This window comes from Sceloporus undulatus, chromosome 3, assembly GCF_019175285.1.
Source record: "Sceloporus undulatus isolate JIND9_A2432 ecotype Alabama chromosome 3, SceUnd_v1.1, whole genome shotgun sequence".
Classification (NCBI taxonomy): domain Eukaryota; kingdom Metazoa; phylum Chordata; class Lepidosauria; order Squamata; family Phrynosomatidae; genus Sceloporus; species Sceloporus undulatus.
In genome coordinates this window covers 214,474,231-214,486,705 of record NC_056524.1, presented here as the reverse complement: position 1 = coordinate 214,486,705, position 12,475 = coordinate 214,474,231, and the positions used below count along the sequence as shown (strand labels likewise).

The 12,475-nt window shown below is 43.7% G+C and overlaps 1 protein-coding gene across 3 annotated transcripts in view; it reads right to left on the bottom strand.

Annotated features, from left to right (window-relative positions):
* Positions 1 to 12,475, bottom strand: part of ABCC2 (ATP binding cassette subfamily C member 2) — a 63,697-nt gene that overhangs the window by 26,678 nt on the left and 24,544 nt on the right. For 2 of the 3 annotated variants that reach the window (XM_042457818.1, XM_042457822.1), the window contains 9 exons: positions 10,898 to 11,075; positions 9,616 to 9,870; positions 7,798 to 7,863; positions 6,874 to 7,011; positions 4,959 to 5,105; positions 1,789 to 1,873; positions 1,385 to 1,451; positions 970 to 1,096; positions 309 to 485 (listed from right to left, as the gene is read on the bottom strand). In XM_042457818.1, coding sequence (XP_042313752.1) covers positions 309 to 485; positions 970 to 1,096; positions 1,385 to 1,451; positions 1,789 to 1,873; positions 4,959 to 5,105; positions 6,874 to 7,011; positions 7,798 to 7,863; positions 9,616 to 9,870; positions 10,898 to 11,075 — 1,240 coding nt within the window. The remainder of the gene's footprint in view (positions 1 to 308; positions 486 to 969; positions 1,097 to 1,384; positions 1,452 to 1,788; positions 1,874 to 4,958; positions 5,106 to 6,873; positions 7,012 to 7,797; positions 7,864 to 9,615; positions 9,871 to 10,897; positions 11,076 to 12,475) is intronic. The other variant, XM_042457819.1, reaches the window with a different exon arrangement.

The following is a 12,475-nucleotide window of genomic DNA, read 5'->3' as shown; positions in this document are numbered from 1 at the left end:
CAACAATCTGTTGCCTTAATGTGTGGTGGAGGATGCTCTCCCCTCACCAGTGTTGAAGAAAATTCAATCTGTCAATCCAATTGTTTTTTTCTATATGGACAGGCAGGGCACACCATCTTGTTCTTCATGTCAAGAACTATCCACATCATCTCATGCACCCTTATGTCTCCTGTTTCTTATATCATAAATGCCATTGACCTGCAAGGGCTTGAGAGGGATGTCTTCCAATTTCCCTATCCTATATGCACCAGCTTATCCTCTCACATCACCATCTGCCCTCATTATGTCACTGAGTCAAAAATTGGTACCTTCTCCCCTATTTCAGTGAGGTCTCCTCCTGGAAGCAGCTGCAGGTCTGGGAGTAAGGCACACGCTTCTATGACCTGTTGGTATCGAGCCTCATCAAGGGATGACCCAAAAAGGATGTTGTCCTTCAGGGTGGCATTCTGGATCCATGCTTGCTGAGGTACATATGCCACTGAACCCTGGGGGGAAAGCAAAATAGCAGACATCCATATTGTCAAAATACTACTTGGGGAAGGTTGCAAAATCAGCAATCCAGATCTGATGAGTGTGAATAAAATACATGGCAGAAACAACTTAGGTCTGAACTTTACATAGAGCAAATGAGACATTAAGATCTTTGAAGTCACAGAATGGACTGTATCATTCCAGCACACAAGTAGAAGATCAGGGTTTTTTGTTTTTGTTTTTTGTTTTTTGTATATTTCTGAAGGTGAGGAAATCTTTCTTTGAGTAGAAAGCAGCATCAGAGAGCAGACCAGGCTAGAATCTTTCTTCCCAATTGTGCTAGGTCTTTACTTACACAGAATTTTATTTTGCTTTCTTTTAACAAAGAAGATTCTGTGGATGAATCCCTCAGCTCCAGATAGAATTTCCAGGGGCTAATAGTTATTTTGCATAGGTAGAGCAGGCCTTAATGCATTAAGAAGAAGTCTATTTCCTTACCTGAATGTTGATGTGCCCCTTGATGTTCTCCATCTCACCCAGCATAGCTGACACCAGTGAGGATTTTCCTGATCCCACAGATCCCACTATGGCCAATAAGTGCCCATGTGGAATTTCCAGTGTTATGCTGCAGGGGAGGGACATATAGACTGAAACTCAGTAATAGCTGGAGGCATGTAAACAAAAGCAGATATCAGTCCTTGGGACCAGAAGAGAACAACCCCTGATGAGAGAAGCAGTGTTAACATTCTCTTGGCCCACAGGATTTGATACTGTGTATTTTTTCTTGCCAGTACCAATTATGTCAGCAGGTAGGAAAAGAAACCCTTCCCTTGCATTTTTAAAAACAAAACATCACACGCTTCCCACCCCAGTCTCCTTCCCCAATACAATTATTTTGTGGTTCATAACTTACTCTCTAATAGTGGCATTAGCATTCTGTTCCCAGGCAAATGATGCTTCAGAGAAATACACAGCATGGCCTGGGAATAAAAACCAGAGTCACATCACAGAGCTTAGGAAAGTTACTTTTTTTCAGAATATAATTTCCAGAATCCTTCAGCCAACATGGCCAGTGACCATACTGACTGGGAGTTCTGGGAGCTGTTGTCCAAAAAGATAACAGTTTCAAACTCTGATCATTAGCAGCAGCAGCAACAACAGCAGCAGCAGCAGCATAAATCTGAAGAGCAGAATAGGTTCTCTTTTAGCCCATCTATAGAGCAAAAACTATGTCTGTATTTTTACATATGTTCACCAGCCTTCTGCAATTGTTCTAGAATTTGGCCTCTTGATCCCCAAACCCTAGTTTCTATTTACCAGGGCTGGTTTCATGCCATATGGCTGAAGTGTTCAGGTCTTCACTGCCCAGATAACGTTCTAGTCGCCTAGTAGACACATTGACCTGAAAATAAGGTGTAGAGGCAAAGTCAGGCATGGTGGGATCACTATCACCATCCAATAGTATTGGGCAGCTGCCAGGACCCAACATTCATACATGTCCTGAGTCCTACTTTAAACATTTTGCTTCCTCAGAGTTCCAATCAGTGCCAAACTCCAGGGTCTGGGAATTGCTACTGAAATTTTCGATTGTGCCCCACTAGCATAGAATCACAGTGAGAAATTGTGGGGAACTCCAATGGCAGCTTCTAGAACCAGCTATTGGGCATTAATTAGTTTTTTGTGGGTTTTTCAGGCTATGTGGCCATGTTCTAGAAGAGATTATTTCTGATGTTTTGCCAACATCTGTGGCTGGCATCTTCAGAGAATGCTGACGTGGAGGAGAGTGGGTATATACATGCTAGCCTGAAGAAAGAGGCTCCTCCCTCCATAACTGTCATCCTCCGGCCTGCAAGGAAGTTCACCAGGCAGGCCCAGCTCCATCAGGGCTAGCCCGAAGGAAGAGACTCCTCCCTACATTACTGTCATCTTCTAGCCTGCGAGGGAATGAACAGGCAGGCCCAGCTCCATCAGGGCCAGTCTGGAAGAAGGAAGAGCCCTCCCTCCAATCCATCTGCCTTGGTCCAGGCCTCAGGGGGAGAGAAGAACCACTGGACCTCATCCCCTTTCCCACCACCATTCTCTTCTCCTTTTGTGTCATGTCTTTCAGACTGTAAGCCTAAGGGCAGGGAACCGTCTAATTAAAAATAATAATTGTAAGCCACTCTGATAGCCATTAGGGCTGAAGGGCGGGGTATAAATACCATTTATACAACACACACACACACACACACACACACACACTGTGTGTGTGTGTGTGTGTGTGTGTGTGTGTGTGAGATCCTGGGTAAGGAGAAGTGATTCCCATGTTAATCTGTGTATCGTTCTGTTGTTGATGGCTGGGCCTCAGGGTAGGAGGATATGCAAAAAGGATTAGTGTCTGCTAACTGGTGATCATTGTCTGCTGGGAAAGCCTCTGATCCTGAATGGTTTCTCATTTGCATTTGCTGAGTCCTAGTTTTGGTGTTCTTCAGGACTGGTGGCCAAACTTGGGCCGGTTACAAACCGGCACTTGGGACGTCCCATTTTAAAAAAGGGGCGTCTCTTCTAGACACCCCTGAGTCTAATACGGACTCTGTCTGTACAATATGGCGCCAGCTGTTCCACATGGCCGGCTCCATCTTTACGTATCGGACGCTGTGTGTCCGAACGTGTCATGGCGCCTGTGACGTCGCGAATGCGCCCCTGGCGCCTCGCGACGTCACAGAGGCGCCGCAGAAAGAAGCTCCATTTTGGAGCTTCTTTTTTGCTCCGTAAGGGAGCCGCGCGGTGTGGCTGCGACAGCTCCCTTACGGAGCAAACGGCGGTGGCGGCAGACCACCTCAAAGCGGCGGTCTATAATCTGCCTTTATTTACTTTAAGGGTTTCTTCTTTCCTATTGAAATTGTCCAAGTGCTTGTGGATTTCAATGGCTTCCCTGTGCATTCTGACCAGATAGTTTTTGGCATGGTACAGAATTTCAGTGTTTTCAAACAGCATTTTGTGCCTAAGATGGTTTGTAATGTGTTCTGCTACTGCTGATTTTTTTGGCTGACCCAGTCTGCAGTGTCTCTCATGCCGGCGAAACATCAGGAATAAACTCTTCTAGAACATGGCCACACAGCCCAAAAAACCCACAAAAAACTATGGATGCCGGCCATGAAAGCCTCCGATTTAACATTAATCAGATTATTACTACCTCTATTGCCAGTTAAGCACGATAATGTAGAAGGGGCACACGAGTGGATGCTTTGCCAAAGACACCTCAAATCTGGAATTATCCCTGAGACTTGAGGTCCTTTGGATGTTCATATGTGCCAGGGCTTATTGAGCTCATATACAGACTAAGCAAGGCTTTATGGAATAGAACTCAGTTCTATTAAATCTTCATTATCAATTGGTAGGGCTGCCCCTACTATTAGGCAGAAGACAGTCACATCTGGCACCATATTTTGCATGTTGTGGAAGTGTGGCAACTTGATATTTCTTTGATTTGTTGCCACGTACAGTGGGACCTCAGTATCCGCAGGGGATTCATTCTGGACCTCCCCTGGATACCAAAATCTGTGGATACTAAAGTCCCATTGTCCCTAATGGGGGTGCGGCCACATGCACACTCCACCACTGGGGACAATGTGGGCTGTCCCTAATGGTGGTGTGACCACATGCATGCGCCACTATTGGGGACAACGCAGGCTTGCCGTCCATGGATACTCAAATCCACAGAATGGCAAGTCCGCAGATACCGAGGCCCCACTGTATTTGTACTGCTATGCATGGGGAAAAGTGCATGAGGGGTTCATATAATAATAGAATCATAGAGTTGAAAAAGACCACAAGGGCCCCAGTTTAACCCCTGCCATGCAGGAAGTCAAAGCACTCCTAACAGATGGCCATCCAGCCTCTGTTTAAAGACCTCCAAGGAAGGAGACTCCACTACCCTCCGAGGGGGTGTGTTCCACTGTCAAACAGCCCTTAGTGTCAGGAGGTTCCTCCTAATGTTGAGGTGGAATCTCTTTCCCTGGAGCTTGCATCCATTGTTCCGGGTCCTGTTCTCTGGAGCAGCAGAAAACAAGTTTGCTCCATCCTCAATATGACATCCCTTCAAATAAACATACCCAGCTCTCTAAGTCTCTCCTCATAGGGCATGCTTTCCAGACACTTCACCATTTTGGTCACCCTCCTCTGGAAAAACTCCAGGTTCTTAACATCCTTTCTGAATTGTGGTGCCCAGAACTGTACACAGTAATCTAGGGTTTTCTGCCTCTATGTCAAAATCAAGTGTCTAGGTTTGGAAATTATGTACCTTTCTCTTAGTTGGGTGGAGGGGTGCCATTTTTTACTTAGTTTTGGGCACCAAAGTATTTTGGGCCAGCCCTGTCAATTGAACAAGACCAAACTATCTCACTCTATAAACAGAATGCAAGCAGCAAAACTGTAGCTGCTCCAGGGTCATATGCATCTCCCCTGTCCCCAGTTATATGGTGTCTGTTCCTCATGGGCCGGCTCACCTGCACCAGAGCAGACAACACCATTGGCAGCAGGGCAAGGGGGAAGCGCAGGACATTGAAGAGAGAGATAGAAGTGAAGGCCTTCTGTGCATCCAAAACATTGTTCTCATCGATCATCACATACACAGCAAAGGTTACCACAGAAACCTAGGGAATGAGAGTCACTGTGATGAAGTGTAACTTCCAACATGGGGACGGGAAGTGTTTTTTAAAACAACAACAACAACAACACAAACCCCAAACCTCTTTTTGTTTTAAAATATTTTTGGTAGGATTTTTTGTTTGTTCATTTAAACCAGGTGTTTTGTTTTGTTTCCTTGCTTACTTGTTTTTTTTTGGCATCAATGTACAGGATTACACCAATATAGGACTAAATCAGAAAATTAAGTAGCAAAATGCAGTTCAGATGTTATGGCCACTATCTTAAATAATCTTCTTTAAAAAGTGCTCTTTGAAAGCAAGCTATTTTGGTTGAACTTATGTTAATTGAATGATTTGTTTCTGAATGGCATTTGTTGCACTAAACAATAGTGATTAAAAAGAAACAACTGATACTGCATACTAGTTTAACAATGAATAACTGCCAATAAATTGTTAAAATTATTATTTTAATTCAGTCATTGTTGTTCCACTAAGAGCATTGGAAATAGCAATAATACCCAGACTTATTTTTTTTAAAGGACTAATCAATGTAAAAAAACCAGGAGTGTTTCTTAAAAGTCATTTGATTTAAACCAACCAAACCAGGTTCTAGTAGCTACTCTTTCCTCCTGGTAATTCATATATGTGTAAGCACAGTTTATTACAAAGCATGAAGAACTAATTTTTAAAAGGAAAAGCAAGTACAGTGCTCCCTCGGGTTACGAAATTAATTCGTTCCGCGGCTAATTTCGTAACCCGAAAACCTTCGTAACCCGAATTGCCATAGGCGCTAATGGGAAAAAAAGCCGCAGCTCCGCCGCGGCTCCATTTAAAACAGCGCCGGCGTTTTTTCGTAACCCGAAAAAACGTTCGTAACCCGAAACAATAAATCCCTATGGGATTTATTCGTATCCCGAAAAATTCGTAAGCTGGGTAATTCGTATCCCGAGGTACCACTGTAACAGCCTCAAGTGAGTAAAATGTTACAGTGTTTCATAGTTACTTTTTATTACGTCATACTCAAAGTGGGTATAGCATAATAAAAAGTAATCAGAGTTTAAAGCAACATTGCTCTTTCATGATTTCAAGACATGCATGTCTTGTTGTACAACAGACTCATAATCCCCAAATGTTTAGGACCTAATGAGTTTTCATTATTACTCCAGCTGTGTCCTTTTGTGGACAAGAAACACAGCGATCATCCCATAATCTTTGAACTCTCCAAAGTTTGTGCGTCCAGCTGTGTGAGATCAAAAGTGAGAATGTACAGCAGTCTCAGCTTTGATACCTTTCCTAGGGTAGAAACACACTCCTGGGGACAAGCTAGTTCACTGTTTTGTGAAAAAGTACCTATGATCTTGGGTGGGACAGAACACATCACAGTAGTTAAAAAGAGAAGGGGAAAACTTCCTGTAAGATTGCTGGAAAATGAGAACATTATCTGGTGGACAAACCTAATGCCATGTGGAACACAGAGCTTGGAAAAGTTACATTTATAAACTACAACATGCACCCAGCCCAAAGCCTTCCTCAAATATTAACTTTTCCAAATCCTGGAAAATGAGCAATAAGAGAAACTCATGTATATGACGAGGGCAACTTTTGGGGCCAAAATTATGGATTTTGACATGACTCATGAATAGGTTGAGTGTATCATACTGAGAGATATCCTAAATGTGTTCTCATATCATGCTATTTTCTGGTAAGCTTCTCCTTATGTAGGAGTCAAGGCCCAGCCCCACTCCTTATGTCCAATTCCCAAGCACTGTCTTACCAGGAAAGGAGCACACGTGAAGACAAAAATGGCAACTGACTGCAGGTAGAAAAAATGAAGAAGTCCCTTCATCTCATGTCCCCGGATTTTTTCAACTCGCTTCTGAAATGATGGCTCCCAGGCAAACAGCTTCAGGATCTGAGGAAAGTTTAAAGATATAGAGCTCACTGGTATGGAGCTCTCCACCCATTTAAAACTGAAGAGAGGTTCTACCTTGCCCCCAACCCTACCCAACTTCCAATTTGGAGAGCACATTATAGCACAGGGATGGGCAACTGTGGCCTCTTTTTTCCACCTACAACTTCCATGAGTCCTAGCCAGCATAGCAAATGAACCTGTCATCTATAAGCATCTGTGGTTGCCTACTCCATTTGCTGTTCCTTCCCCTCTTGACCAATTAATACATCAGTATCAAACCAGATGCTGACTTTTCAAATGCCTGCTTCTGTAGAGCATCTGGCAGAGGCTGAAAACAATGTTCTAAGTTTTCATATCCTTTGTCTGTCTGACTTCAGTGGTGAGAAATTAGGAGGCCAAGGGGCACATGTATACTTGATCAAGTATATGACTCCTCCCACTTTGACCCCAGCCCCACCCACTGTGCCTCTGGCCACACCCACTGAGCCCCTGACATGTTTTGACAGAGATTACATGGACTGCAACAGGAAGAAGGGTCTTTGCCTCTCCTCCAAGTCATGTAAAGCCTGGTAATCAATTTCCATTAATGGGTATAGTCAATGCAATTTTATATTGTTTTTTAGATTATTTTAACTGTTTAAATTTTATTGTAATGTTTTTTTAAATCTGTGAGCTGCTTTTGGGCCCTTCGAGGAGAAAGGTAGCATATAAATGAAATAAATAAATAAAATAAATAATATGACCAATTAATCACTGTACTGGATAAATCTAGTCCCTGCCAGTCACCTTGATGCCACTGAGAATTTCATTCATGATCTTCATGCGCTCATCCTTGTAGTTCATGTTCTTCACCTAAATAAAGATGGCCAAAACATGCAACAGTGCAACAAGAATCACCATATAGTACAAAGACTGGAAAACAATTTTTGTTTTGTTTAGTTTTGTTTGGACTACAACTCCCACAATTCCCCAGCCAACAAGGCCACTAGCTCCTCCTGCACTGGTCCAACCACCATTACCTGGCAAGACATGCTCCGCATCCATGAAGTGGTGTACTGGTTTAGCTTCTATGCTCTGGCAAAAACTATCCCTTCTCCATTATGGACTGTGCAGCATAGTCACTGGGCAGCAAGAAACTAGTTTTGTTTCCAGAGGCTATTCAAACCATTTTGCAGCATCCCTTCCTGCGTTCAAGGTAATGGCTGGCAAGCGTGACAGTTCAATCCTGCTTCAACAGTGACCATGGGACAGCAGCCTCCACCACTGAGGACAGCAAGATAGCTGACAATCTCTCCCTTTCAGAAGCCTACATCGATCTTGGTGACAAAGGTAAGCCACACAGCACAGAGTTCTGTCTCTCAATATTTCACTTCTGATCACTCTCCCTGCATCAGACACCAGAAGCAGCTGCCTAACTCTGCCTAGCAGGGTCAACCATGTTGGCTACTTCTACCCAGAATACAGAAGTACAAGCAACCTGACACACTAAAGGTTTTACTAGATGTGAGTGTCATTATCTCATTTTTTTCCTTTATGTGGACATATAAAGTTCCCATCCTTTGCCTTTATATGGACATCTACATGATAATCAAAAGGTTTTGTGGACCACCCTACAAGCAAGGCTATGGCCACTAAGAAGAGCACAAAAATGCAACTACTTGTAAGAATTGATTATCACAAATTTACTACTCTCATCACAGTACACATAACTGCAGTGGGCTTCCTAACAGAAAAAAGACAGACCAAGGCACTAGGGTATTTGCTAGATGCACTGTCCTGGACATTTACACCATCTTTTGAGCCCCCTGGGCTTCCAAGGAGTTGAATTTTTTTGTATATTTTCCCATCTAAATTGTCCCAAAATGCTCCTAAATGCCCACTGGGGGTATGTGATGCATTTCTATCACATTTTGCAGCCCACCCCCAGCCAGTTTAGGTCCAGGAACTGTCTTTTTTGAAACTCCTAACATTGTAAAAAAAAACAAAAACAAAAGCCCCCATATCTCCTGGAGGCATTTCAGGGCAAAATATATTTTAAACTTTTTTTTTTTTTTTTGGCAGGAGCAGGCATGTCCCTTCAAGGTCTCCTTAGGGGGTTCATGTGGCCCTTTAGCCTTCCACAGTTGCCTGTCCCTGGATTAGAGAGTGGTATCTGTGAGTTGTATTTACGGAGTTATTTAGAATAAGTAGATATATGTACAAGTAACAGTAAGAACTAAGCTAAAACATGTATTGTAACCAAATACCTTTGTACTACAAGTAATTGGCAATAGTTTCATTATCGTATTCTGTTAAATAATTTTTTTTTGTTTACACAAACACAACTTCTAGGGTCCTTATGCTGAGATCAAATAGGTCAGGCATAGTGGTGTCTGTGATGGCAGCAGCTTAAATAATCAGAAGAGAGTTATTATCACATGTGGTGACAATGGTGGAAGATGTAGGTCCCCACACATTTCCCCATGGGCCTCCTGCAATATCTTCATGTACCACCTCCACACTGAGGGTCTAGAATGATGGGTACAGAGTCTCGTGGATCAGACAAAAAGCTAAACAGGAAAAGGATCATCACTATCTCCTTTTCAGAAGCAGGTGTGCACTCACTTGGATAGTCCTGGCTTTGCTGACCAGCACTGCATTGATGGGGATAAGCAGCACCATGACCCCAAGCCCCGCAAGAACAGAGGGACCCAGCTCCTCCCACAGAAACACAAGCGACAGCACAATCTGCACTGGAGAAGACCACAGCTGGTGCACAAAGTTTGTAAAGTCCATAAAGCGCTGGGCATCCGCTGACATTAGATTCACTGTCTCACCCACTGTAGATTCCTTCCGGTAGGCATTGGAGACAGTAAGAGCCTGTGGGCAGAGACACAGTCATTACTAAAAGAGTCAGGCAAGTCTGCCATTTTCATGAAGGACCAGGACAGACAGCAATCACCAGTGGAGACTATGAGAGCCTGAAACAGTATTGTTCTGAATTAACACATGAGATTTGTAAAATGCTTGAAAAATGTTATCTTTTGCACTAGAGCCCTTAGAAACTTTTAGCCGGCATGAAATGGAATGCTGGCTGGCTGAAAGGATAGCAGTTTCTGGGAGATCAATTGTGAAAAAGTAGCTTTTGCAAACAATTTCTTCAGCCAGAAGCAGACAGCCAGGCAGGCAGAAGAGCTTGAGAACATTACTTATTGGGGCTACAGCTCCCAGAATTCCCAGCCAATATATCTATGTGGATTCTGAGAGCTACAGCCCAAAAACCCTTGTAACATTTCCAAGGTCTTTCAGGAAGAACAGCCTGAACATCCACAAGCAGCAGTATTACAGCTCCCTTTCAGTTCTCTGCCGTGGCCTTGCTACTGGTACAGCTAAGCCCAGCTCCCTGCAAATATTTTTTTAATTTTTTTTATTTATAGACCGCTATTCCGCAATGATCATAGCGGTGTACATTAAAATTGCAAAACAATACAAAAAATTGCAAGGCCTCTCTCCTCCTCAAGATGGTGGTTGGAGGAGGGCTCTTTGTCTTCCAGGCCAGGCCTCTCTCCCCCTCAAGATGGTGGTTGGAGGAGGGCTCTTTGTCTTCCAGGCCTGGCCTCTCTCCCCCTCAAGATGGTGGTTGGAGGAATAAATCCAAATAAATCGACAGAAGTGAAAGCAGCCCCAGGGACCCCACTGAACCAGCATGGTATAGTGGTTTGAGCATTGGACTATGATTCTGGAGATCAGGGACTGATTTGTCACTCTGCCATGGAAACCCACTGGGTGACCATGGGCAAGTCACACAGTCTCAGCCCCAGAAAACACCTCGATAGATATGCTTTAGAGTCACCATAAATCGGAAATGAGTTGAAGATACACAGCAAGAACAACAACTACAACTGACCTTCTTATAGATGGCAGCCATAAGAGCAGTGCGCACACTCATGCCCAATTTAAAGCATAACTGGAAGTACTGCTGCAGACAGATGGACTGTACCAGGGCAGTTACAAACAACAGTAATGCATAGAGGTAGCCATGCCAAAGGTAGTCCTTTGGATCTGACACAAAATTGATCATCAGCCTATGAAAGAGAAGATAATCAGATCTCATCACCATAAATGCCACCCTTGAAAAACCATGAACAGACTACACACCTGAAGTACACACACCATTTAGCCCTGAACATCATCCCCATGCACAGTGCAAATTCCTTCTCAGAAACCAATTTAAAAACCCCAAGCATAGAGATGTCACTACCTCTCAGCATGTGTTTCATCTATAAAGCCATATCAAAGTAATGATTTAAAGCAGGAGTGTATAAACTGTTTGTTTTATGAGCATGCACTAGAGCCATATCTAGCTAAGGCAGTTTAAAGTATAAAGGCGAAATGGTGATTAGTCTAGTAAGTGCAAAGAGGATGATATGTCCTATAAAGAACCATGTACACAAAGCACAAAATAATATTGTCAAAAGGATGTCATAGAAGCTAATGGTTTTATTACAACTAGGAAGAAGGCAGATGCTTAAGGTTTGAAGACCTTCAGTGTCTTTGTGTGTTTGCATGTGCCTGTACATGCACATCCTTTTTTAGAAGCCAACCTTTATTACTACAAGGCATTAGAGAAGTTATATGTGACATATTGGCCTGTTACAGACAGCCAAAATAAAGCTGCTTCGAGTCACAGTGGAGGTATGGTGTTTCAATGATGCATGCATCCTAAGAGACCAGAAGCCACACCAAAGCCACGCTCCAGTCCTTAGGGCTGGAGTGTGGCTTTGGTGCGACTTCTGGACTCTTAGGACACATGTATCATTGAAACACCATATCTCTACTGTGACTCGAAGCAGCTTTATTTTGGCTGTCTGTAACAGGCCATTATCTTTTTGAAACATCCTAAACATTCAGATAGACGTTTAGACCCGAGTTGCAGAAGAATAAAGAGTGATGAAAAAGGACTTGGGCAACACTAGACTGACACCTTTCTTACCCAATTCCCACTATGGTTTAAACCGGATCATGATCGGAAAAGATCCAGTTTAAACCACCATAGTTCCCACTCAGTCCGAATTGCTGAAGCAGAAAGGGGGGCCATGGTTTTGACCCATTTAACCTGCGTCAAAAAGACACTGGTTAAATCAGGGTCTTTTGGGGCTGAATCAACTTATTTGGAAATAAATTGATTCAGCCCAGTGGGAACCAGGGCGGATTCAAATCCCCCTGGTTCCCATTGGCAGTGGCTTCCCCAGACTACTGACCATACCTCCATGCCTACCATCCTCAGTCCTCTGTCTTCTGTCTTCCCAGCCTATCTCTCTCTTTCCGCCCTGGTGTGCCTCAGTCATCCCGGCCTGCCTCTCTCCTTCTGCCCTGGCCTCTCCTCTGTCCCTGGCCTACCAGTATGGCCAGGAGGACAGAGCAAAGCATGATGGGGAAGCCGCGGCTGTCGCTTCCTGCATCGATTCTTGAAACCAGTGCAAAC